Below are 25,700 nucleotides of genomic sequence, written 5' to 3'. Positions count from 1 at the left end.
CAAGTACATTTTATCTAGAATATTTTTAAAAATAAATTATATTATTATCATTGCATCGTGGGTGTTTGAATTTTGGTAAGTTTAATTATTGGTTGACTTAGACATAAATAATTTCGTAATCAAATGAATATACAGCACTGTTTTACACACTTACATTAACGCTATTAAAAAATCGATATTAACTTTGATACATTGCAAGAATGAAAGTTTAAATTTACCGGTTAATAAAGATGTGCGCGCGCAGATATGAGTACCTGAAAAGGGGCCTCAACCCTTGTAACGTCAGAGGTCGCAGTGGGAAAACGAAGCGTGGGCTGCTAGTGTCGGAGTCAGAGGGTAATTCAGAAGCGAGCACGTGTATTTTCATTAGATATTATTTTATCCAATCCGCGAAATAAGCAGGTTTGGACGGAAAAACGCAATCAAATTACATTTGGTAATGTATGTTTTTTTTTTAAATTTGTTTGCAAACGATACATTCGCTATATGTTGTAGATTTTTATCGGCAGCTGATTTTTGTTCGTTCCTACGTACACAGACAGAACAATAACACCATTTCAATGTCTTATATTATCTAACCGGATTTAATTTATTTGTGACAATAATTCTTTTTATTGCTTTCGGAGCTATTTATTACAAAAACTTTCTTTTTCAGTATTACGAAAAAAACAAGTAGGATGAAGACGAGTGAAAAAATAATGCTAATATTGGTCTCCGTCTTGATCGTATCGCAAGTGATAGAAATCTCATGTATCAAAGTGCAAACGATAACGCACATATTGCCATTCTCAACGGAGCTCTTTCAAGATACACACGAACAGCCGAGTTCACGATTAGTATACGGTGTATGCGACAACAATGAGACGAGCTACGATTGTAGTTGTACTCTGATCGTTGAAACCAACGAACCACCTGATTCGTACGACCATTTGCGTTTTTGTGATATTACTATCAGGTCCAGTAGTATGCCCGTGAACAGAGTCAAAAATATTTACGCCCTCGACGAAAATACAGTTATCTTACAATTCTTAAGTCGTTACAACAGATTTGCCATTGTTAATTTTTCAGATTGTAGAGTCGTATATCCGAAGATCCACGATGACTGGAAAGTCAGTTTGAATAAAATAAGCGCACCTTTCAATGGCACTTTTGACGTCATTGTGCAAGATAATAGAAAAGAAAGTCCTTGTTTGCGTGCAAAGTGGTGCCGAATGATTGTAGACGTGAACGGCAACGTTATTCAAAATCCTACCAATTGGGTTGACGAATATAACGATATTATTGATATCGTTCATATTGCTAGTGGAAAACGTTTGGTTGTTGATACGAACTCTGTCATAAACAAAACATTTGTTCGAGTGTACAAAGTCGACAGTAATGGTAAGTACGACAGTTAGTTACAAATGGAACTATATGAAATTCTCGCTAATCGCTAAGACTTTTTTCGTTGTTATGCTTGATAAAGGTCTAGTTAAAATACTTAAGGAATATCCGGCAGGAAATCTTCACCCACAATCCAATAAGATAACAGTATCGTCAACTCACAAACTTCTAACCGTATGTGCCTTGAACTATTCAAATTTAACGTGCGGGCAATTTGATCACCATGGTGCATTGAAGATTGAGACAAATTTCAAGCCAATAGATTTCACATACTTGCATTCCGCTAAAGTATTCAATCTTCCCGATGGTGGCTTTCTATTACTCACCATCAATTGTTCAAAGATTGATTTTGTCGAAGAATGTCTGACCGGCGATGAAAAATATTTTTCGCTCAGAATTTTCGATCCAGTGACGCAAATCCTAAAATCATTGGAAATAGCACAATTGAAATGTGGTGACAGGTTCAATTTGGATGCCATTCATTTCGTCAGAAATGAAAACAAAAATATTTGTTTATCTTATGTGTGCGATTATCGAGGAACAGATGGCCGAGTGAGCGTCGAAGTGAATTGTTTCACGAAGAAAGATTTAAGCGGGTGAATTATGTTATTACTGTTATTTATGTAGAGTGTAAAATTATTCTGTTACTTCTTTTCTTATTTCTAAATGTTTATTTATGTTATTACGATCGAATTTCAGCGATACGATACGCAGGGGAATATATCGGAGATTTTGGCTGGCATAATCTGAAATAATGCGTTTGAAAATTCACACATTATTATATTTCATACATGAAAGAAAATTTCTATAATTAGGAAATATATCATGTGTTAGAACATTCAGACGCAAATAAATTGTAGGTATGAAAATTTATATTGCACAAGGAACCAAAGAATCTCTATCGTCGCCGTTGAGCTTTTATAATTAATTTATATAATTTTTTTCATTACATATGGCAGTATATTTATATTTTTTGTTCAATTTTAATAAAGAATGACAAATAAAATTTTTTAATAACTTTATAATCTTAGCAAGAGTGATTAAAATATTTTTATATACTTCATTTAAATAAACAACATGCTAATGAATGCTGTAAAATCAGTTTTATGAAAAGCTGTAAAACACTTACACAATCAATGGTCATTCCAAATATAATGTCTTCTAACCTGAAACAAACAATAATCAACTCTTAGCTAATTATGATAAAGTTCATTGAAATGATAAATGCTTATTTTTATTACATTGCACACTAAACAAAAAAAAATTACCCTAGCATTGTTTCAACGACTATAATTTTTATTCAGTAATAGAAATAACTTCACTATTATTGAGTTTCAAGCCACTAATGATCTAAGTCAGTTCTGTATTTAACCGCTAGTAGGGCTGCATCGTACAATCGGTAACACGTAATCATTTTTTATTACTTGCATAATTGTCATTGATCGACGCGATACATGCATTCATAAGTGTGTCATGTGTATCCTCTGCTCACTTGTATTAAACTGTGATCTTTTTCTAATCTCAATTAAATTACTACCACATTTCCTGTCAAATAATGATCAGAACGAGTTTGTAAGAATAAAAAATAACTTTACTATTGAGAAAGTTACACGTAGATAAATTCAATCCATGAGATCGATGCGTTTTTCTTTGCTTCTACCAATTAATAACCAGCAGAAAAGCATTGCAGAATGCAAATCACTGTAAACTATCCATACGATATATTTAGTTACAACTGATCAGTGCATCAGTTGTACATGAACATCTCAAGTGTTCATTCGGTAAGTTTACTGAAGCTGTTGTATTGATAATCTCGATCATAGTCAGTGCCAGCGGCTTCAATTTAACTCCTATTCCTCACATGTTAGAAAAACGAAGTAACTTTTCTCGAGATCGAGTTATTTCCAATGCTCCAGGTTTAATTTACAGCACTTGTGATCAAATTGAACCAACAGCTGATGAACGCAAATATTCTCTTGCATTAAAAACTAACAAGCTATTAAGTAAACAAGGCGAGCATTTACTGTTATGCAACATAGCTCTTTTTTCTACCGAAAGTCGTGGGAAAGTCGGCCATGACTTTGATTTTTACGCATTCAAGGTTGGAAAAGGGCTTTTAAAGTGGAAAAATAAAAATGATAGTAGTCGATATGCAATAGTTGATTTTTCCAACTATAGTGCCATCTACCTCAGGGTCGACGACTTTAAGATTCAGTCTTCGTACGTAACAGGAACTAACGAAAATTCAATTGATATCATCATGAAAAATTCAGAGTTTTCGGCGTAGGTCGACTGTTTGTAAATGTACATTAGTTCTCGATGGTAATGTTATGGAAGACATGAAAGAATGATTGAAGATTCCATACAATATAATTTCTTTGATGCGGTCGAAAAATAAAAATCATCTAGCAGTTGATTACACTGAGCAATTAAATAAAACACTTCGCGTTTACAAAGTTAACGAAAAGGGTGAAAAATAAAAATAAATTATGAAATTTTTTATGCATCAATTGATAATAATGCTTCTATTTCAGGCGAGATAGATGTGATAAAGGTGTTTCCGGCTAACAATCATAGATTAGAAGAAGCTATTGATGTTTCATTGACATATCAACTGCTGACAGTTTGCTATACGACAGAATCGAATATTACTTACGCTCTTATGTAAATTGATATTACTGGTATTTAGATGCTAAAGATGAATTGTTGTTTATATAAGTATCAGTACGTTCATTTGTTCTAGTCGTGGGTTTATCATTAGTACATAATACTTTCACGTGAATGAAAAACAGGAATTTTGCTTCTCTAATATGTGTCCTAATGTACGTTATGTGTATTTATGATAAGCAGATGATAATTTAAGTTATTTGTCTGTCACGTTTGGACCTCATTTGATGAGATTGCGTGAAAAAAATATCGTATTTTTTTGTGAAATTCTTATTAATTTTATAAACTCATTTATTGAATAAATTATACCTAGTGCGATGAATGTTTGCGATGAAAAGTTATTTTAACAGTCACGACTGGCTGGTCAGATGAAGATCAACAATGAAACCATCTTATTTCAATCATCAGTGCACAGTAATTGCGTTCATAGAACTAGTATCTTCTCTCTTGCACGAATGTAATCGTACACCGACGGATAAAGACCTTAGCGCAAATCGTCATTAAATATTTATATATATGTTGAGTTGAAGTGAATGGTAGGTAAGTTTTATTAGAATTTTTAGAGCATACGTATAGCGTGAGCATTATCTGATCGCATGAAACTAAACATTTTTCTTTCGTTGCGGAGTATGAACTTTAAATCATTTTATCAGATAAGAGTAAGAAACGTAGCCTCTTTGCTTTACGCTCTTGTACATTTTTTATTAATCAATTTATCTATTTAAATAAAATCTAATTTTTACGAAATTCTTATTTATAATCGTGATTTCAGAAATACGTAAGTAAACTGGTTGTAATCAAAGAAATAATCGCTATTGAAATTTCACGCGTAACTGTAATTCACGTTAGCGGTTTTAAAAATTATTTTGTGCATCATGCTTTCCAAAGACATAGTAATCTGATACCAAAAGGAAATGGTAGTTTTATCGATTGAAACCTCGTATATGATATTTTGGAACAAACTGAATCCCTAGCTAATGAATGCACAGCTTGTCTACTGCTAGAAACTGATAGACTAAATTCTAAAAAATTGAATGATCAACACAATTTGCTTTTCTGCAATATTGCCGTTATTATTTCTCTGGCACTAGGAGAAATTGCATCCGACCTTCCGACCGTCTTCTCGCAATTGACAGTAAAAAAGCTCTACTGAAATGGAGTAATGAACACGACAAAGACTGGTGTGTAATAATGAATTTCGTGAACTGTAGACTGCCTATATAAAGGTTGGTGATTTGGATATTAAATCTTCATACATGTCGGGAGCTGATAACGAAACGATTGATATCATAGTTCATGATTCGATGAGCTTTGAATGCCAATTTTCTCGTACGTGAGATTTGAGTGAAAATGTTGTAAACATTAGAAATTGGATAGGTACACCATATAACTTCACTGCTTTATCAAAATCTCCGAGCAAGGATTACTAGGCAATCGATTTTACTCGTCCGATGAATAAAACACTTTGGTTTTACTTGATTGATAATGACTGCAAGCTTAGACAAATTATTTTTTTTAAATACAATGAATCATTAACTCAATTCGAATTTTAGATCTGATATGATAAGAGAGTTTTCAGCTATCGATAACAGATTGAAAAAGCAAATAAAGTGAACGCATCAATTATTGACAGTTTTCTACACGGTTATCGGAAACATCACTTACATATAATTTGACCTTGATGGTAATATTAAGATCGAAAAGGTGCTAAATCTCGCTAATCTTATACATTTGTTAAATATTTTCAACTTGTCGAGAGACGATTTTTTTAGTGTTAACTACCGATTCTCGTGATGATAAAATAAAGAAATGTATCCCAACTTACCGCTTTGCTAGTAACATATGGAAATTTGACACTACGGGAAAATATGTTGGAAATAATGTTATTGAAAGTTGAATCTGTACACAAAGAGATGGATTTGTAATAGAAAGCTTACATTTTTTCTTGAAGTATGGATGGAATCATTGCTTTTCCGATTTATGTCCCAACGACACACCTTGTAAGTAAGTGTGATTTATCTTGCTGGCAGAAATTTCTAATACTTATGATAGGAATTTTATAAGAAAAAGGAAAATTCTGCTCTTCTTATATCATTCGCATTACATCATCAATGTACTATGTTTAATTTGGGGATTCATAATACTCTATATAATGCTGCAACAATACAATACACTTTACACTACAAAATAAATCGAGCAATAGCAGTTATTGTTTTATATTTTAAGTAATCTTATCTAAAATGGTCAAATGACAAGTTGGAATGTTCGTGAAGACTTGTTGTGATTTCCAGCTTTCAATAGCTTTCAATCAATCAAACTTTTATTTGAATTACCGACGCTTTCTTTAGATTTATGAATTATCTCTTATTACGAAACTGATGAATATTTCTTATATGATTTCTTGTATTGCTTTAGTTGCGTTCACTTGCTGGAAGGTCAACTTTTATTTCCAGATCGACTGCGAGTTTAATTAATTCTTTTTAACTTTTAATCAATTAGATAAGAATGAACTTTTTATAAATATCACGGCTACGAAATAAAAAAAATGTTTTCTACAGTTCGTTTTCGATTATTTAAATGTAAAAAGTAAAGAAGCAAACATTTTAAAAAGTTCTCTAGTCTGACTTGAAATATGCTATTGATTCAATAACAATCATTATTTCACATAAAATGAAGTTTTTAATTAAACATTTCTTAAAATAAGAAAACTTGTATTCTCTAAAGTAATTTCAGAAAATTGTCAATTTCTACGGCAGAAATCTTTTTTCGATAAGTGAATAAAAAGAAACATCCATCGCGATATTACTTCGGAAAGAAGCAATGCTTTTGCTACTGAGTTCCATTACGAGCTCAAGAGCAATCGACACATCGAATAGCTACTCGATACATCTAAATCAAGCTCTTGAAGGAAAGACTGTTCAATCTATACGAAGATAGTCCGCTATTAGTATTCGGTTACTGCCATGATCGGCACTGCACTTTCTTCCAAGAGAATTGAGCGGCAATCTTTTCTCGACAGCGCAAGACACCTGCGCTCCTGCAGCTTCAACTTTGACAAAGGTGAAGTACTTGAGTTGCGCATTTTCGGCACTGACAACATTGTTTTGATATACCAAGTCGAAAAACATAAGAGATTCGCTATTCTGAACTTGAACTCATGCCAATTGCACGTAGCACAGATCAGCGATGACGTGACGACGATGATCGCGCGTGCGATTGTCGCCAACGAAACGAGTTTCGAGATTGCTGTGAATAATTATTGGCCGTAGCGCGATGTGCCAAGAGAAAGCTTACACGATGGCTTTCGATGAAGGGGGATACGTGGTGAGAGAACAACACGAATGGATCGTGCATGATGACTGTCGGTCTGTGAGTTTGGCTCAGTCCGTAGGCGGTTATATCGTCGTCGATGGAAATATCGCAACTCGCTCACTTGCAGTTTACCAAGTCAATGGCAGAGGTAAGGCTGCTTACATTTCAAGCGCCAAGATTATTCAGATTCGAAAGCTTTTGCTCGTGCCAAACTCGCACCTTGCCAACAGAAACAAGATAATATCTACCAAGCTTTTTTGATAATTCCGCAGGTGAAATAAGGACCTTGTCGAACATAACGAGCGACTTGATATCGCCAGTTCCGATCACTCACGATCGCGTGACAACATGCGAAACCATGAGATGCGTACAATTCGACATCCGAGGCAAAAAAAAGCACGTGGTCAACGTCCTACAAGCATGTCAAGCAAGCTAAATTACATAATTTGTTTTAATTGTTCGTAATTAATAAACAAGGAAAGAAAAAAGAAGAAAAAAATCTAATTTAATTAAAGAGGGGAATGTGTGGATTACAATCAGAAGAACGCCTTTAGTTTGATTTAGTTTAATTACAGAAAGCGAGAGACCTAGCCGACATTAAAATAACCCCAGTCACAGTTGGGGGAAAAGCCATTCAGGGTACGCGTACAAAATTACTTACACTATACGATAGTTCGTTATACGTCGCTCGCTTGCTACGACGACGCCGCTTGTACTCACTGTGCGAAAGGAAGATGTTTCCTAGGGCTACGTAGCACCAACGTTTTAAAAAGGGCACAGACCTTATTACCTTGGCCTTATAGACGAGGTGAACCGCTCTGTCCAAGGTGACAGCGTTGCTCAAGAGGTAGAGACACATCTGGGGATATCGCACCTATCCTCAGCTAGGCCCGTGTCGCCGAATAGCCCTTGCGTCGTTGGTCGGATCCGATTAAGCGGTGATCACACCGCCAAACACTCACTCATACTCACAAGCAAGCACTTGATCCTTACACGCAGCGACATCGCTTATCGCGAGTAGTAGCTAAAGACAAACTCGTTCAGCAATTTTCATCGAGAAAAGACGAAGGAAACATCCTTGACTAATTAGGCCTCGACGGAGGGGAACCAATCAGAGTGGCTAGAAAGGGAAGCCATCCTTCAAAGATAGCAGGCTACCTAAACACGCTCTAAATAGCGCATCGTTCCTCTACCTGGTATTGTGTACATCTGGCCAGAGAGAAAGTTGCGGGTTTCCCCGTACGTGCCGAAGAATGAGAGTTGAGAATTATTGTTTAGGATAAGTCTCATCTGCACGAATCTTTCAGCCCAGGGACTGGCACACCTGAAGCGCACATGTCACGAACATAATTTACTGATGGCAGTGACGAGTATATCCTTTTGACATCTACGTGTCTAAAGTATATTGATCAATGCGATGAGAATTCTCGGCATATTTATATTTCGAATTGAATCACGTGTATCTATTTCAGAGGACGAAAGCAAGGAATTATGCTTTTAGAGTGTTTACAAATGTTATTTGAGAATCTAATGGTATGACTCATGGATGCCAATGATTGTTTTTTAATTTTTTGCGAGTATGTAAATATTATATTTAAATGTTAGTATATTCAAATTAGTGGTCACATACTTAAGACTAAGAATGCAAGAAACTCTAAATTCAATGTCAAATCTCAACACTGAACATCTCAGTATTTATTCACCAATTGAGCAATAGAACATAATTTAAATTAAATCCGTTACAAGATTAGTATTCAATCCCATTTTTCCCCTTTTACAATGATCATTAATCTCATCAATTGAATTGCCATTCATATATATATATAGTGATATTATATTCGGCGCGCACCCATTACTTTACATTTTCGTTATTTCTTATTTCAATGTTAAAATAATCTTCACAAATCATTCATTCCATCCTCACACATTCATTCCGCCACACTCACACTAGTCACTCCCATACTATTCACAAACTAATTCAATACGTCATTCATTACAAAATTCACTAGTTCGTTATGCTAATTATATTACAACAAAATGTTAGTAATTCCAATTCTCGTTGAGTCAATATTTTATAAAACTATATAAAATACGCGATGCAATCATAAAATTCCATCACTAATTACATGATCTAAATTACAAATTCCATTCGTTATTTTATATTGCAATTTACTGTCTTTGCGCGAACGGCCCTTTCGTTTCCAATTCAATATTTAAAATTCAAATGGTTCGAAGTTACAGTTAAAATTCTCAGGCAGTCTAACGTAGATCAGGTTACTTATCTAATATTCGTTGAATCCACGCCAGCAGTAAGAGTCAGGAAATTCTTCTTCGATGATGATATTGTCACACCTTTCAATCGTCTTCTTGTTCCAAAGAATGCTGCAAAACTCCTACTCAAGAACTAGCCGTCTTCTTCTATTATAGAAAACAGTACGGAGCCCTCTGGAGCTGTTGCTGCTTCGGCGGCGGGAAACGGAGTCTCTGTTGGTCTATATTGCGAGCAACTCGCGAGCGAGTTTCAGCGTGAAGTTGCTCGCAGACCGCGTCGAGCGAGCCATCGGCCGCCTCTTTGAGCGAGATCATTTGACTCATCTTATCGATTCGTCACATACTCCCCCTTTTTTGGTGGAGAAGAATTCTACGCCAAAAACACAATCCGCCCTCATGAAATACAAGTCCACAACAAATTTGAAACGAAAGCGCCATTGCACCTCTCACTCATACTTAACACCGCTTAAAACCCTTCAATCCATCTATTTACATTATCTTACATAACCGGTTACTTTCTCCATTAATTCGAATCGATCCTTTCGGTGCACCTCTATACATTCATTATTTTTTGAGTTATAACTTATCTTAAATTTCATACATAATTACAATGTTCTTTCATTCGCAAAGATTCTCGTCAATTATTCATTCAACGCTAATATAAATACAAACTTATCCTAAACTTACTCTACGTTACGACACACATACTTTCATTCTCACACAATCATTTCTCTCATACCATCCATCTCTTTAAACATTCATCTTCATTTTCACTATTGTTCAACGCATTTTATTCATTCTTCTCATTTCACTCACACACTGAACATTATTTCATAACATTTCTCATACATTTTGCACAGAATATCAATATTATCATACTCAAATTCTCATTCTTGTTAAACATTATATTTGCGCAAATTTGTACGATTATAGGTACCAACTACAATATTATCGTCATTAGGATCAACCAATACAAATGCATTCTGTCCTAAGTCCTTGGAGATTCTAAAAGGTCCCTCAAACAAATGGAAGAACTTTTTTGTCACCTTGTCTAGTGCATTGGATAAATGCTTCACTCTCAATAACACTAAATCTCCCTCTTTAATTACAACCTTTGAAGGCTTTTGACCCCTAATACGCGTTGTAAAACTTCTTTCAATATTTTTTCTAGCAAAAACTATTAAAAATTCTTTATCTATTATTTTTGATTCAGGAAATCTCAAAATCCTTAATATCTCGTCTTTAATAGGTTTTCCAAAATGCAGTTCATGAGGTACACAACCTGTACTATAATGTGTTGTGATATTTAACATGTCTTGAATTTTTTTTTAAGTACAATGGCCATGCGGTATGTTTCTTTTCACAGTAAGTTCTAAATAATCTACCAATCTCTCTCATTACTCGCTCGGTAGGATTAGATTGTGGATGTCTAACCGAACTATACACTACTTTTATGCCCAATTTCTCCAACTCGATCTTCCATTTCTGAGAAGTAAACTGACTACCATTGTCACTCAATATTCTTTTAAATATTCCGCAATCAGGAATATAGTCATCAGTAATTCTTTTTAATGCTGCGTCCGTAGTAGCCCTTCTCATCGGATAAAGACGAACTAACTTAGAAAACGCATCCAATATCACAAACACATACTCCACTCCCCCTCGACCGCGAGGGAGAGGACCATAGAAATCTACCGTCACTAAATCTGACGGCTTTACTGAATCAACTAATTGATATGGTCCCTCCATCGCGATCGACAAGTACTTTACACGCTGGCAAAGATCACACTTCTTTATGTACGCCTTGACGTCTCTACTCATTGTCCTCCAATAATAATATTGCTTCAAATACGAAAGTGTTTTAAACACACCTGGGTGTCCCTACTTCGCATGTGTTAACTTTATTATTTCCACTTTTATTTCCGCCGGTATGATTATACGCCATATTTCGCTCTTTAACTCTTTTATAAATAATACTTCATTATATAATTGTAAATTATTATTTTGTTTGTTATTATTCTTTAATTGTTTAAAAAACTTTGCACAACCTGAATCATCTCTTTGTTTTTTACCTATATTTTTCATTATTATTTTCAACGTCGCATCTTCCTCACTCATTGCCATAATCAACAAAGCAACTGACTCATGTTTTTTGTTTTGTGAAAGAGAATATTTATATAAAGATGATATGCTGATCGGTGATTGTATTTGTTCTTTGAATTTACTCTCAGGATTTCTGCTAAAAAAATCCGCGACCAAGTTATCTACTCCACGACAATGCACCGCTGTAAATGAATACTGCTGCAAGTACAGGGCCATTCTTATGAGCCGAGAAGTGTGAAAATTTGTAGAATTCAAAAACGTAAGAGCTTTATGATCCGTAACAATCTCAAACTTCCGGCCCACCAAATAATCCCCAAACTTAGCAACAGAATAAACAATTCCCAACAACTCTATTTCCGTGGTTGTATACCTTGATTCAACTTCTGTTAAACATCTGCTCGCTAAAGAAATTATACAATAATCACCATTCCCATCAATCTGATATAAAATTCCCGCGATACCCTGAACACTACCATCAGTTTGGACTCTAAACGGAGTATCCGGTATCACATGACTCAAGCAAACAGCATCTATAAAATTATGTTTAAGTGCGTTAAATGCCTGCGCATGTTTCTCGGTCCATAGCCACTTCGCATCGTTTTTTAACAAATCTCTAAACGGCGTAACGAAACTATTATGTTTTATCACGAAACGACGATAATAATTACAAACTCCGAGTATACTTTGCAATTGAGTTTTATTTTTTGGTTCTTCAAAATTCCTAATCACTTCTATGCGGCTTGGATCAGGACGAATTCCCTGATATGACAAGACAAAACCTAAAAATATTATTTCCTTTACTAAAAATTGACATTTTTTTATGTTAATAGTGAATCCATTGGCCATCAATTTTGAAAAAATTATTTGTAAAACTTGGATATGTCGTTTAAATGTCGGAGTTGCTACTGCACAATCATCCACGTACGTTGCTGTTTCTTTGTGAACATTTATTGGTATTGATTTAGCAACCTCATTTACACTCTCCTCATTTACATCTTCAAATTCTGGATAAATTTTAAAAATATCTATTATTTTTGTTTCGCTTAATAATGCTATTGTAAAAGCTCGAATAAAACCACTTCCAGCTGTTTTTATTCCAAACGGTACGCGAATAAATTGATACATCCTCCCTTTAAAAACAAATGCTGTTAAAGGACGGGACTCCTCATCCAAAACTATCTGCCAATATCCCATCAACATGTCAATCTTTGAAAAAAATTTACACTTATAAAAATTCTGCACAATATCCGCGACAATCGGTGGTGACTCATGGTCGTCTTCAATGAATTTATTCAAATTTCTCGCATCAAGACATATTCTAATCGTTTTATCCTCTTTACGTATAACACGCAACGGATTACAATACGGACTTATCGCAGGTTCGATTATTTTAGCTTCAAGCATCCTCTTTATGCACTCTTCAACTTCATCTCTCATAGCATATGGCACTGGATAAGTTTGATTAATTATTGGATTTTGTTTTTTTAAACGAAGTTTATGCGTATAATTTTTTACACAACCCGGTTTATCTAAAAATAAATTTTCAAATTGCTTTAACATTGTAATCATTATGTATTTTTGCTTTTCATCAATCATTGACAGGTTTTCCGCGATTGATTCAAGTTGATCCGAGAACGTTGATTCTTTTTTATTTTCTACTTTACATGCATTCATTATTAATTTATCCGTTTCATTTAAATATTCTTTCATTTCATCGTTTTCTATACCCTCTATTACTTGATCATTTATTTGTTTAATTATATCTATACTACACATTTGATATTTTTTTATATTATTCTTTATTATTTCTTTTTCTTGAGGGTTTTTTAATTCTACTTCAATCATTTTTCTAACATTTTTATTAAATTTCTCCTTTTCTTCTAATTTTACTATATATATGCATGTTTGATCATTATTTTTTATTAAAATCAACCCCTCTGACGCACTTGTCTCAAACAACGTTGATGATTGCGATACTATTCTATTTTTTATCTGTATAGTTCTGCTCCAATAATTAATTATTAAACCTACTTTTAAATTAAAATCATTTCCGAGAATCATTTTACTCGCCAATAAAGGTACTATAAAGAAAATAAACTCAAATTTTTCTCCATCAATACTAATTTGCAAAAATACTTGTTTCTTTATCTTTGTTGATTTTTTACCAATTGCTACTGAAACCATCATATTAGCTACTGGTAATTCTAATAAAACCTGTGAATATTTTAATTCATTGTAAAAATCTTCTGATATTGCACTAATTTGGCTACCTGTATCTATAAGTGACAAAACTCTTCTATCACATACTGTACAAAGTAAGTGTGGAGACAGTGGAACTTTTTCCATTGTATCAGCTTTATTTTCCTGGTCCTGACTATGAATATCTCTATTTAATTCTGTAACTATATCATTGTGATATTGACGCGCCGACGGACCACAACTCAACGCGCCGATTTGTCGTTTAAATGATTAGTCTGATTTTGCGAATTTTCATTGGATATCGGATTACCATTATTTATTGCTGGAGGAGGAAAACGTATATCCGGAGTTAAAGCAGGGGTTTCTCTAGTTGCGTTCAAATTACTGTGTGCCTGAGAATTTTGATTATTTGATATTTGTTGAGTATAACCTTGACAAAAATTGTGATTTGAATAATTTTGGTTTGCATAATTGTTATTTGGAAAATTTTGATTCCAACGATTTTGATTGTATCTGCTTTGTCCCCTTCCATTATTCCACGGTTTTCTATAATTTCCTCTACCTTTGTGATTAAAATTTGAATATTTGTTTTGCAATTTGAATTGATTAATTTGTACCTTTTCTTGCTTGTCATAACCAGAATAATTCTGACCTTTCTCATATTTTCTTATCTTTTCATTATATAAATTGTCTAAATTTACTATTATCTTAATTATATCATTAGAATTACTGTAATCAATTAATGCCAATCTATCTCTTACTGACATTGGAAATTGTTTCATAATTGAAAAGTTCTTCTCGTATTGGTTTAATATTGGCCTTAAGTAGCTAGCTTGTTTTAGCTGCTTATAATAATAACTCTGTAAACTTTTATCCTCTCTGCTATTAAATCTTTTACTCAACCATTTATCTTTAAAGTTAAATTGTGCTGTTGTACCATAGAACTCACTTTGGAACCTATTTTTAAAATCATCAAAATCCCTCAAATCTCCTTGCAAACCGTACCATAATTTTGCTCTACCTTGTAATGCTATATTTAATAATTTTAATTTACTATCTCTATTAATATTCTTTGCTAAACAGAACCCCTCAAAATCATCCAAGAACTCTAAAGGATTAGCTGAATTTTCATCATGAAACTCCGGCAATTTAATATCAATTTGCATGCTTGTTACATTACCCATAATCGCACATATCTCCGCTGTGTAATCACGCTGTGCAGGAACTTGATTCAGCCGCTGAGACGGACCATCCGGGCGATCTTCAACCGCTCCGCACGCATCCCGCAATTGTATCAACTCCGTATCCCGCGCCGTGAGTCGCTGCTGCAGCTCCCGAAGATGATCGCTCTCATCGCTTTTATTGGCGTTCTCTGGCCGCTGCGCAGCCTGAAGACGTTGAATTTGTTGTTCCCTTTCGACTAGTTGTTTCTTAAGATCTTCAATCTTCGGTTGATTTGCCAGCTCTAAACGCACTCTCTCCAATTCGCCTTGTATATTAGCCATCCTTTGCGCCTGTTCCACTGTTAGCTGCCTTAGCGTTTCCAAGTCATCAGATTGTCCTTGTTGGTTTATCACCTCGTCATCATGATGCAAAACCATTGTATTAGCCCTATTATTACTTTTCACTTTTATTCGCTTATTCGCGAAACTAAGATCAATATTCCTTTGTTTCGATTGTCTACCCGACCTTGTTACGTACACGCCATGCTCATTGCTCATCAGTAAGTAAACATGGATTACATGAGTTTACCTTTTAGCTGGGCGCCAATGTAAATATTATATTTAAATGTTAGTATATTCAAATTAGTGGTCACATACTTAAGACTAAGAATGCAAGAAACTCTAAATTCAATGTCAAATCTCAACACTGAACATCTCAGTATTTATTCACCAATTGAGCAATAGAACATAATTTAAATTAAATCCGTTACAAGATTAGTATTCAATCCCATTTTTCCCCTTTTACAATGATCATTAATCTCATCAATTGAATTGCCATTCATATATATATATAGTGATATTATATTCGGCGCGCACCCATTACTTTACATTTTCGTTATTTCTTATTTCAATGTTAAAATAATCTTCACAAATCATTCATTCCATCCTCACACATTCATTCCGCCACACTCACACTAGTCACTCCCATACTATTCACAAACTAATTCAATACGTCATTCATTACAAAATTCACTAGTTCGTTATGCTAATTATATTACAACAAAATGTTAGTAATTCCAATTCTCGTTGAGTCAATATTTTATAAAACTATATAAAATACGCGATGCAATCATAAAATTCCATCACTAATTACATGATCTAAATTACAAATTCCATTCGTTATTTTATATTGCAATTTACTGTCTTTGCGCGAACGGCCCTTTCGTTTCCAATTCAATATTTAAAATTCAAATGGTTCGAAGTTACAGTTAAAATTCTCAGGCAGTCTAACGTAGATCAGGTTACTTATCTAATATTCGTTGAATCCACGCCAGCAGTAAGAGTCAGGAAATTCTTCTTCGATGATGATATTGTCACACCTTTCAATCGTCTTCTTGTTCCAAAGAATGCTGCAAAACTCCTACTCAAGAACTAGCCGTCTTCTTCTATTATAGAAAACAGTACGGAGCCCTCTGGAGCTGTTGCTGCTTCGGCGGCGGGAAACGGAGTCTCTGTTGGTCTATATTGCGAGCAACTCGCGAGCGAGTTTCAGCGTGAAGTTGCTCGCAGACCGCGTCGAGCGAGCCATCGGCCGCCTCTTTGAGCGAGATCATTTGACTCATCTTATCGATTCGTCACAAGTAATAATTCAACATAAAAAATTCGGAAAATTTTTTGCTAACTTTGAAAATTTGCCATATCTAGAAAAAAAATCTTACAAAAATTTGAGTTAGAGTATTTTTTAGCTTTGATCAAGCTCTAATTGAATCACTGGTCAAAAAATAATTTTCGTCAAAACCGACGCGCGCACAGGCATTTTTTTCAGCAAGTGACAGTTTTTTTAAACATTTTTTATCACCATAAATTCTAAAAATTCAAAAAAATATATAGGAGAAAAAATGTTTATTTTTGCAAGTGGAATACTGCACTATTTTTTTTTCTCAATTGGTACGCCAAAAAGATGAAAAACTACATCAAATTTTTTTTCACACATTTACTATTATTCCATAATAAATGTCATGAATTTTTCAAAAAAATGAATTTTCTTTTTTTTTGTTTTAGAAAAATTTTTCTCTTTTTTTAGCAAAATTAATGATATTTATTATGGAATAATATTGAATGAGTGAAAAAAAAAAATTTGATGTAGTTTTTCATCTTTTTGGCGTACCAGTGCGAAAAAAATTTTTTTTAAATCGTCAAAAATTATTTTTCGAAAAAATTTAAAGAAAATAGTGCAGTATTTCACTTGTAAAAATAAACATTTTTTCTCCTATATATTTTTTTAAGTTTTTAGAATTTACGGAGATAAAAAAATGTTTAAAAAAACTGTTACTTCCCGGAAAAAATGCCCGTGCGCGCGTCGGTTTTGACGAAAATAATTTTTTGACCAGTGATTCAATTAGAGCTTAATCAAAGCTAAAAGATGCTCTAACTCAAATTTTTGTAAGATTTTTTCCCAGATTTGGCATATTTTCAAACTTAACAAAAAATTTTCCAAATTTTCAATGTTGAATTATTACTTGTAAAAAATTAAAAAACAATTGATGGCATCCATGAGTCATATCATTTGAAAGTTCTGGAAAAACCTTTCAAATGCGCCCCTGAGCGACTCTGTACGTTAATTTTTACCAGAGACATTGAACTTTAAAGTTTTTACTAATTTTGCCGGGGGGGGGGGGCAAAGTAGATCACCGGCAATGTATAGGCGGAAATGAATATATCAAAATAATAGAAGTCGATGAAATTCAACGTGAGAATAAGGAAAGTTATCTGGAATACAGATGAATGACATAATCATGACATAATCATATTGATAAAGAATAGAGGACTTGAAAAAATGAGATTTAAAATTTGATTTGAAATAACTTTTGCCATTATTCGTAAAATCTCCGTGATTAACACTTATTTAATACTCATAATTCGCAAATAAATGTGAACAATACTGAACGCACCACAGGCAATTACCAGCTGCGATATAATATCTCGGCGCAACACAAACTTCCTTAATTAAGAGCTTGCTTGCTTGCCATTAATAAACAAAACGTAAGCGTGGGGGGAAGAGCAACGCTTGCGTACACCTGTCGTGCATATTAATACAGCGCCCTCGGTTACTTTACAGCCGCGCAGCACGTGTGATCCGCGCTTTATCGCTTCAGCGAGCATCATTCAATTAAAGCCACACCCGCACGCGGGAGGGAGGGATCTTTCGATGCTGCTCCCGCTAATCGCTGGCAAAACTTCTCGAGTGTCCGTGTGTTTGCTTGAACGACGAGCCAAAGTTGTACCATCGCGTTGCGGTTTATGCTAACGAGGAGTGTTCGGTTTTAATGGACCATCACGCTTCCTTTATGCGTCCATGTATTTGCAGCGACTTCATTTCACGCAGTGTAGTCTGTTGTCCTGTCGACACTTCTCTTCACTACAATAAAAATCCTCAAAAGTACCATTTCATATTTTCATTTTTATCATCCTAATTATTGCTTTTTACCATCGTCATTTTCTCAGCTTTTTTACTACGATTCCAACCTGCAAAATGTATTCTTTTCTCTGCGGTACATATGTTCCACCGCCGCCGATTAAAAACTATAAAAAAAGACTATAAAACGCGATTTAACTCGTAAATCAATCTTTTCTCAGCTTTACAACCAACTGTAGAAGAAAAAAAATCATCGCATCCGACGTAAATGTCGACAAAGGCACGTAATTTACGGAGAGTAAAACATCATGATTAAAATCAATGTACGCCTCACCGAAAAACAAAAAAATTATAGGTTCTAAAATTTTACGCGAATCTCGTGTCACACTGATATGACCGTTCTTTTTTTGCAGTAAAAGCTGATAGAGGTTACGACCGCAGGAAATAGTCAGCAGACTTTTCAACGTAATTGTGTTGAATATTTTTTTAATTTTGACAATTTACAAATTCGTGCAGCGCAACTCATAAAATCCAAACGCAATAATACTTTAATCGTTAACTTCCAAATTAAACGTGAAAAAGAACGATAGATGCTCAAATGTTTTTACAGTTACAGAGCCTAAACATAGAAGATAGAATACAAAATCCGATCAAGTATTCAATCAAGTAGAGTGTCAAGCAAAGAACAAGGAAGAAAAACATCAGCAGTGTGAACTAATTTATCGAAAGCTTCGATCATCAATGCCCTATAAATAAAAAAAACGATCGCATCTTGTCTTCTTGACCTTCTATCCCTAAGATCAAACGTTTTTATTTTCACGGACAACCGCTAGTGTATTGACCTTGGTTGCGGCTACCTCGGTAAAATATCCACTCGAGCACGAGTCAACTCTTATCGATAAAGCTTTTCTTCATAGTAACCTGTAATTGGACGCGTTACCGTTTATTTGCGGGCTGTAGAGTTATTTGAATAGTATACATTTTTTGCATTCAATCAGTTTGAATAATGCTATATTTAATGAAGAATTAAAAAAAATAATTTTATTCAATCGAAATGACTTTTTGTAGAAAAAATAATATTTATGTACAGAAGCGCACTAAAATGTAATAATCTATTTGTTCCGAACGTTCAGTCAATGAGCGAGATAATCTTTATAAGCACATGAAAGCCTCGAATATCAAGGCACGTGGAGTGATTATGTTTGTCATGCTAGTCGATCCATCACGCGTGAAACAAAAAAGAAAAGAAAAAACAAAAACGGATAAAGAGAACGGATAACCGAAGTGTCCCTCGGCCAGCAGTCGACGACGCGCTATCGAGGAGATCTTATCGCTTGAGCACAGGAAAGGGATCAGGCAGCTTCGGGCAAATCGGCGTACACGTGTGCGCCTCCTGTTTCACTACATACTTGCCTCTCCGACAATGAAAATCAGACGGTCTGCGCTCGGCGCGCAAAGCGCCAAACGAGTGTATGAGCGATTCGTAGTCACAGTCCAATCAGAAATTACGCGAATATCGCGCGGCGAGTTGAAGCAGAGTGCGAGTGTGCGGAGCAACACGGCGCAGCGATAAGTTTGTAAACGGAAAAATACGGCCAGCAACGAGTATTGGCGACGAAGATGATTGCCACGGGCGTATTCAGTAGAGACGCTCTGGGTGCGTCTCCGGGGGATTCACACGGGTAAAAGCACATCTCAAGTTCGCTATCACCGCCCTCAGACTCGTAAGTAAGCTCTTATGTAATCAAGAGCAACCCGTAACACACAGCTTCATTTGAAAAACAAAAGAAACGACGAGAGGATCACAGATTTCCGTTTCCTTCTATCGAACAAGGCAGGAAGTGAACCGCCGTCGAAGTCGTGTCGCCAGACTTATAGACCGCGCGAAAATGCTTAGTGGGACACGAAAATTTGGGGCCTTTAGGTCGCGACGCCTCTTTCCGTGGACACACATAGGGCTGAAGACAGACGGGTTCTGACGTTCAACCAGATCGGTCATCCCTGCACTCGATAGTTTGCAATCTCACGTTTACGGTAAATTTTGTTATTCAATTTATTTCCAATCAGTTGTTTTTACTTAGTACCAAGTTCATTGTTCTAAATCACTTATTTCCACTTTATCTCGCCCTAAATAGTACAAATCAGATTGAAATATATTTTTCAGACATTAACAAATAATATAATCGATTAAAAAACGAAAAAATTTAATTCCGATATCTCCCCGAACAATTTTGTAACTATTATACTCTATTACAACACATTCCATTCCACGTAATGAAGCGAGAGATACATCAAATTTGCGTTCTATAGATATAATCATGTTCAAAACTTTTAATATGTTTTCATATTGCATTATTAAGATATACATTAAAGCTAAGAATACTTAGAATTAAAAAATTATGTTAAATGAAGAAAACTCTGACTCCGAGTCGAACAAAGTTTGTTAAATTGCGTCATTTTTACATTCATAACGAAAAATTGCATTTTACATTGAATGAAAGTTGACATTTGTTACTTTACAAAGAATAGCTTCGAAATATTCAAATAGAATAAAATATTCAACAGCTGCATTGTGAAACAAAACAATTTAATAATTTCATTAAAACTCTCCGCACCCCTAGTGAAATCGAGATTCTCCTCGACATTCCTTCAGAAATTCTTCGAACATAGCACGGCACTGCTAAAGAACAAAAGCCTTAGGCTGCCTCATTCGGCATTCATTGAGCATCGAGTCGACGAAAAGAGAGAAAGGAAAAACTCGCTTTCGTAGACTGCATTATTAAAAGGGCTAATAACTTGTTTGCATACCACAAGTGCAAACAATGTCGGTAGAATTCACGCTGTGGTATCTATTACTTTCTCGGCGTGAAAGCTTAGTCATTTCTTGCTTTGAGAGTTTTGGAGCAACATTTTTTTGAACGCGCGAAATTTGATTGCATTCATTACCAGGTCTATTTTGTATCTCATGAGACTTAAATTGAAAGGAATGCTGCTTAGTATTGAATACTTTATTGAAACTTTAATTTTTTCAATATTTATTTACTAAACAAAAGTATATTTTTCAATTTTTGTTTAATTTCGGGCCAAAATTCGATAGGTATTTAATGTTGCTTACACACATGGCACGCGAATAATCTCATCGATTTCTCACATCAAAGTCAACCCTCGCTGTAGCAATATTATTGAAAGATATATTTTCGACAACAAACATCCTATTAATGCATAAAAATAATGTGAGCGAAGATAAGAATTAAAAAAAATCTCCATTCAAATGATCAAGAATATAAGAACGAAAGCACAATCATTGGCTTGCTTCCAGCAACCGCTATTGTAAAAAGAAATCTTGTACCGAAACTTCAAGGAGTAAATCATTACACGATGCATTCGTAAAAGGAGACATAGATCTTAGGTCAGTGGTAGTGGAGAGAATATTCGAATCATAAATAAAAGCCATCGTTAAAATAAATTAATGCGCCACAGCTAGTTTCTGACCCTAAACGCCTCCACTGGCTAAAGCCAGAAATGGTGAAATATAGGTAAGAAGACCGTTGAGTCACAAATCAGAAGAGAGAAAAAGAGAGAGAGAGAGAGAGAGAGAGAGAGAGAGAGAGAGAGAGAGAGATTATCGCCAGGAACTCGATAACGCGCAGCCGGAAGTGGCCCGAGCACCTGACGGCAATTTCCGACCCGGCGCGAAACTCGTTGCTCGCGACGACGGTAAATTAGGAGTCGAATTAAGAGTCAGCCAGGCAAGAAAAATAAAAAATAAACGAGAGCATCTGAAGATTACGCGATGCTACTTGCGCTTTAATGTGTTGATCCTTTGTTTGTTTTTCTTTTTATTTGGTCAGTCAGACGAATAGAATCTAGAAAATTATTTCATGAAAATTCTTCATGATAATATTGAGCTGATTAAATGATAGCATCATTTGTTTTTTAGATGAATTTCATATTGAATATATTATGAAAGCTCGTAGGAACTTGTGCAAATTTTACAAATGGAAATGAAAAAAAAAAACAGAACGAGCACTCGAGCGGAGGTACATGCAAGCCATTTAATTATAAATAAAGTATGGGCGCGTAGGAGAAAAAAAAACGGGAAGAACGGAATACATTCGGAGTTGCAAGAACAAAAGCAAGGGAAGACGAGGAGAGGGAGAGAGGAAACAAGAAAAGTTGTAACGAGAAGAAAAACTCGCTGCTACACTTCAAGAGCCAAGAGAGCATGTCGTCGGTTGGAAAAAGTAAGATGAAACGCCCGACTTGGTTTATTAGCCCAATGAAAGAGTTATTGGCGGGAATTAACGAGGTTGCTCGGCCTCGACGTCGAGATTGAATTAAGATTTCTCTTGAGAGAGAGAAAGCTAACGCGCTGTCTTTTTTTTTCTCCGATGGCTTGAAAGGAAGACGCCTTCTTTGCACCTCTTTACCTTAGATTCTGATAATGCTGTTTTTTTTTGTCTTTGATAGAAAATCGTTGCTTTTTTTTCGCTTGAAAAACTTTGTGAATGTTGATCGTTCAGTTGTGAGAGGATAATTTTTTTTTTTCAAATTCAACAATAATTGAAAAATCATTATTTCTAATCCTCATATTGATGGTCTACGTTCATCAGTCATGCAAAATAATTCTTAAAAGTACACTAACGCTAACCTGAATTTGACAGACGAGTTCGCCGTAGGGCCAACAGCTGTAGACTGCAGGTATGAAGCCAAAGGGCGTGACCAGTAACCCAATCGCTAAATCGTTGCTCGCCAAGCTTGTTAGCAGGTACCTTGGCTGAATATAACAGAATTACAACATTTATGTCTACATGCTATTGAAGGGAAGTTTTAGAATATAGAAAATGGTGCAAAAGTCTTTATTTTTATTATTTTAACTTTCCAAATTAAAAATTTAGATAATCAATACAACGATAACTATAAAATCAAAATGATGGACGTTCTTCCATAATATCTTACAAGGTTTGTAATGTCTGCACGATACAAATATCAATATTGATCCTTCGGAATAATAGTACCAATATTTTATCTAGAATTTAATGTTTATTTACATTAGCATGTGCAGGGTTGTAATATAATTTCTCGATTTTCAATAGTTCGTCAAAGATTTTCAAATGACCATTGGCAAATATTCAATGAACATCTAATACGCCGTTTTTACGTGCCTAATCGAACACTGTATTTTCTTCGCGCCTGCCCGTCTCCGTGTTTTGCGTCGAGATGTTTTCTCGTTTTAAGTTGCGATAGTTATATTCAATGAATATTAGCGTGCGTTACATGACTAAAAATAAAGATAAGTGACTCGACTATTTCAATAGCTTTACGTGAATAATGCATTGTTTTCATTTTTAAAGTTCCGATTTTCTTTCTCTCGTGGTTTAAGACTCAAACGAACGTGCATGAGCGCAAAGGCATTGTCGTGGTCGTGAAGCCGCCAGCTCCAGGAGTAAGCTCCTGAAAGCTGTTAGACCTCGCTAGAAGTTCTGCTTTTGGGAATTGCAGTTCAGCCAGGTACGAGATGGAGGAACTGCAAGACTGATCCTTGGTCTGGTATGCTGACGAGCAAGAAAGCTAGTGGGAAGAAGGATCAGGAAGCATCTGGGTGCGTGACCTATGCGCGCGCATCTAGGCCCAAATAGAGTAGTACCCCGGTAAAGACGGAAATAAGTTACTATGTCAGCCAAGTTGGGCACTAAATTGCGCATCGTCTATGGAGATAGATAAATCGCTTTCGAGTATTATAGCCGTTTAGTCTTTTCGTTTGTATTTTGTTTGTAGTTTAGTTTGTTTGTTGGATGTTGGTATTTGCCAAACTTTCTCCAATGGGGTTTCTATAAAATTTCTATAGAATTTCAATAAAAAAAAATTTAATCACACAAAAATATACATATTTTCTACTATCATTTCAGCTCTCCTAGTCCCTAACATATTTTCAAAACGATTCGTTGCTGAAACAGTTTTTGCACGATTAATAATGATTTTTTTTAGAAATTTGAAAAAATAAATAAATAAAAAATATGAGCCATGTTTAAATCAGGTCGCTCTCAACATGTCAACTAATTTCGATCGACTCAAAACAACTTACAAGGTGAAGCAATTTTGGACATACACGTGTTTGACTATATACAGATATTACTAGTTGTACAGTTACAAGTTCAGTTTTGGGCAAGTTCGCGTTTCCGACAAACAAGATTGTAATATTTAATAATGTGCTATAAATATTCAAGATTCGGTGGAAAATTTCATGTATTACCAGAAAATGAGACTTTGAGATGCCGTTGCTGACTTGTAATCTCGAGTATAAAGCCCAAGCTAAAGCCTTAACACATCTCCCGATTTGAAAGATATTAAGAAACGATTTATAGAGCATATGAGCATGTAGGTACGCGGATTGACGTCGACGATCTTGCCTCGAGATAGACTGCCAGACGCGTGTCAGCGTCAGTGACGCCTTCAAGTAAGCGGTTTGAGATCTAAGATAACGTAAACTTCATTGTTTGATAACGGAAAGTCTAGGAATTTTCTAAAATATTCAGTTTCAATCTATTACTTACATGTATTATACTGCATGAATTTTTAGAGAAGCAGAATTTCAGAAAATTACTCGCATGAATATTCGTCATTGACAAAGCCCCACATTTGCAGGCTCTATTTGCCATCAAAATCTACATCGTGTCAAGTTGGCGAAAACGTATGAAATAGCTAGTAGCGTAGCTAGGGAATAGGTACGAGGCTCATTAGAAATCTACATAAAGTTATTGTAACGCTTGGCGTATATAACGAAGACGCGATCTCACACGGGTGAACGAACAAGCTTCAAGTGTGTATGTGTGTCTATGCATTTGGATGCGTTTAGTATAGAAACGTTAGAGATTCGCATATTCATGAAATTCGACAACGCTGCAGCACGTACTAAGATAAAACGTGCCTTTATACGTACATGCATGCAGACGCTATGAAAATTATGAAAATTATGAAAATTCGATGATGAACCAGACCACATTGGCTCCGAGCTCCGTTATCACCGAGTCGTCTCGATCACGAGGTTTTCTTTCAAACGAGCGTAAATTTAATAGGTCCAATGATTTTTTAGCTCACGCGAGGTAGTATAACAACGAAAAATACATGAGGAATCAGAGTTTGAAAGGTCAATTAAGTGCAATTATCGAAAAATGTTCCTTTCGCAA

At 35.1% G+C, this 25,700-nt stretch overlaps 2 protein-coding genes across 6 annotated transcripts in view; one reads left to right on the top strand and one right to left on the bottom strand.

Annotated features, from left to right (window-relative positions):
- LOC131667831 (trace amine-associated receptor 9) overlaps window positions 1-25,700 on the bottom strand; it is a 104,790-nt gene that overhangs the window by 47,831 nt on the left and 31,259 nt on the right. For all 4 annotated transcript variants that reach the window (XM_058941542.1, XM_058941545.1, XM_058941544.1 and 1 more), the window contains exon 4: window positions 23,165-23,290. In XM_058941542.1, the coding sequence (XP_058797525.1) occupies window positions 23,165-23,290 (126 nt within the window). The remainder of the gene's footprint in view (window positions 1-23,164; window positions 23,291-25,700) is intronic.
- Window positions 295-2,608, top strand: LOC131667830 (uncharacterized). 2 transcript variants are annotated; one of them, XM_058941540.1, is made up of 4 exons: window positions 295-436; window positions 656-1,380; window positions 1,466-1,979; window positions 2,083-2,608. In XM_058941540.1, exons 2-4 carry the CDS (start codon window positions 678-680, stop codon window positions 2,126-2,128), a joined length of 1,263 nt encoding a protein of 420 aa, XP_058797523.1. In that variant the 5' UTR covers window positions 295-436; window positions 656-677; the 3' UTR covers window positions 2,129-2,608. The 2 variants fall into 2 exon arrangements, with proteins under 2 accessions (XP_058797523.1, XP_058797524.1); XM_058941541.1 differs by having other exon boundaries at window positions 295-441.

The sequence above is a fragment of the Phymastichus coffea genome, unplaced genomic scaffold, assembly GCF_024137745.1.
Source record: "Phymastichus coffea isolate CEN01 unplaced genomic scaffold, Cenicafe_Pcof_1.1 PCOF00071, whole genome shotgun sequence".
In the NCBI taxonomy this organism is placed as follows: Eukaryota; Metazoa; Arthropoda; class Insecta; order Hymenoptera; family Eulophidae; genus Phymastichus; species Phymastichus coffea.
The sequence above is the reverse complement of the archived record's forward strand: the minus strand, read 5'-3'. Positions and strand labels throughout refer to the sequence as shown.